This window comes from Symphodus melops (assembly GCF_947650265.1).
Source record: "Symphodus melops genome assembly, chromosome: 5".
NCBI classification, from domain to species: Eukaryota; Metazoa; Chordata; class Actinopteri; order Labriformes; family Labridae; genus Symphodus; species Symphodus melops.
The window spans coordinates 531,380-533,879 of NC_136695.1; the positions used below are offsets into that span (position 1 = coordinate 531,380).

The following is a 2,500-nucleotide window of genomic DNA, read 5'->3' on the forward strand; positions in this document are numbered from 1 at the left end:
ATCATTTATATGAAGTCTGAAGAGTTAATGCAGCCCAGAGAAGTAAAAAGCTAACGTTATGCTACAAGCTAACTACACCGCGGTCGGTTTATAATGACGTCACGACCGTTATGCTTCATGGATCTAATCATCGGATTTGACAAGCTAGCTAAACGTTAGCTTAATAAGTTGTTTATTAACCTCTGAAAAACATGACTAGAGGCTGTAAGGAGGATTAGGGAGAGAGTTCCCGGCGTGTTGACGTTTAACGTCTCCATGACAACCACTGTAGTTTCAGTTAGCTACTCATTAGCAACCGCCGTTTAAAGTTCGCGTAAAAACTTTAAAATTCACAAGTGGGGTCTTAGCTAACGTAGTTTATCTGGTCCAACCTCTAAAAGTCTAAATGTGTATTTTGAATGTGTTTAGACTGAAATAAGGTCTGTGGTTCACACAAGCTGAAGAGATGTTGACTTAAATGTTTTGTTAGGATGTTACAGTCTACTAGTTAACATGTAGACGAACAAACACGTCTGTCTGATCGATTTCACACACAGCTGTACTTCCTGTTTGTGTGTGAGCGCCGCCTGTTTAACAAGCTTTCCACCAATCGATGGTCTGATCGATGACTCTGATCAATAACGTAACTCTCTCTGTCTCTGTCTGTCCCTCTCTCTCTCTCTCTCTGTCTCTCTCTCTCTGTCTCTGTCTGTCCCTCTCTCTCTGTCTCTCTCTCTCTCTCTGTCTCTCTCTCTCAGTGTGCAGGCTAATCCTCTGCACACGTTCCTGTCACATGACACTTAAATGTTTTGTTAGGATGTTACAGTCTACTAGTTAAAGTGAAGCTTACGTCTCCGTGGTAACCAAACATGACAAACTGACACTTTTCCTCGTGGCGTTGATTGAGGACTTCTGCTGACCCAGCACGCTGAGTTCGATCAATGGCTTTATGTCGGGACAGCAGCATCTAGTGGTCTTTAGAGGAGGTGTGTTCTGTAAAAGCATGTTACTCACATGTCTGATGATGTCACAGGTGACCATAGACGACTCCCAGCTGTCTCACCTGACCAGAGACCGAGTCAAGATCCCCCACAACCGCCGTCTGCCCACCAGAGGACACCTGCTGGCTGTGGTATGTCTCCTCCTCTATCGTTAGCCCCTCCTCCATATTAACCCCTCCCCCAAATTAAGCTCCTCCTCCATCGTTAGCCCCTCCCCCAAATTAAGCTCCTCCTCCATCTTAAGCTCCTCCTCCATCGTTAGCCCCTCCTCCATATTAACCCCTCCCCCATCTTAAGCCCCTCCTCCATCGTTAGCCCTCCTCCATATTAACCCCTCCCCCATCTTAAGCTCCTCCTCCATTGTTAGCCCCTCCTCCATATTAACCCCTCCCCCAAATTAAGCTCCTCCTCCATTGTTAGCCCCTCCTCCATATTAACACCTCCCCCAAATTAAGCCCCTCCTCCATCTTAAGCTCCTCCTTTGTCGTTAGCCCCGCCTCCATATTAACCTCTCCCCCAAATTAAGCTCCTCCTTCATCGTTAGCCCCTCCTCCATATTTAACGCCTCCTCCATCTTAAGCTCCTCCTTTGTTGTTAGCCCCTCCTCCATATTAACCCCTCCCCCAACATAAGCTCCTCCTTCATCTTTTGCCCCTCCTCCATATTTAGCCCCTCCTCCTCCACATTTAATGCCTCCTCCATCTTAAGCTCCTCCTTTGTTGTTAGCCCCTCCTCCATATTAACCCCTCCCCCAACTTAAGCCCCTCCTCCATCGTTAGCCCCTCCTCCATCTTAAGCTCTTCTTCCATCTTAAGCTTCTCCTTCATCTTTTGCCCCTCCTCCATATTTAGCCCCCCTCCTCCATATTTAGCCCCCCCCCCTCCATATTTAGCTCCTCCTCCTTCTCCTCTCTACTAGTCAACAAGCTTGTTGTGTTATTTCATGAGGAGTCACAGTCTGATTGGTCGAGGGGTGTCGGAGGTGTCATGTTATAGATGCAGGTGTACTCTCTCACCTCCTCCTCCTATGCCTCTCTATCAGGCCTCCACCTCCACCTCAGACGGGATGCTGACTCTGGACCTGATCCAGGAGGAGGAGTCTGAGCCTCTTCGTGGAGCAGACGGATGTGATGCCTTCAGGGTCGACTTGGACAAATCTGTGTCCAACCTCAGCCCGGACTGTCCCAGATCTAAAACTGATGGTGCTCTCTCAGTCCGCTCTGTTGAGGCTTGTGGAAAATCTCGGAGCCTTCCTCGGGAGGTTGCCGTGGTTTGGGAGCATACAGGCCCCGCCCACACCCCCCAGCCAGGAAAACGCCTGACGGCAGCCGAGAAGAACCGCTGTGCCTCCATGGACGAGATCCTGACGCACTCAGAGAGCAGAGCTGTAAAACATAAGAGCCGCTCTCCGGTGGCGTCACTGAGCAGCACGACAACGCCCGTCAGCCGGCTGCAGGATCTGATCAGCCAGAAACTGGAGCAGACAGAGCGGCTGCTGACGGAGGTGCGAGGGGAGGCAGA

General features: G+C 49.9%; 1 protein-coding gene across 1 annotated transcript in view; it reads left to right on the forward strand.

The window, feature by feature from the left end:
• plekho1b (pleckstrin homology domain containing, family O member 1b) overlaps positions 1-2,500 on the forward strand; it is a 20,760-nt gene that overhangs the window by 15,748 nt on the left and 2,512 nt on the right. Inside the window, exons 5-6 of the mRNA XM_079343863.1 lie at positions 1,013-1,111; positions 2,022-2,500. The exon at positions 2,022-2,500 is cut by the window's right edge and continues 2,512 nt beyond it. Of these exons, the coding sequence (XP_079199989.1) occupies positions 1,013-1,111; positions 2,022-2,500 (578 nt within the window). The remainder of the gene's footprint in view (positions 1-1,012; positions 1,112-2,021) is intronic.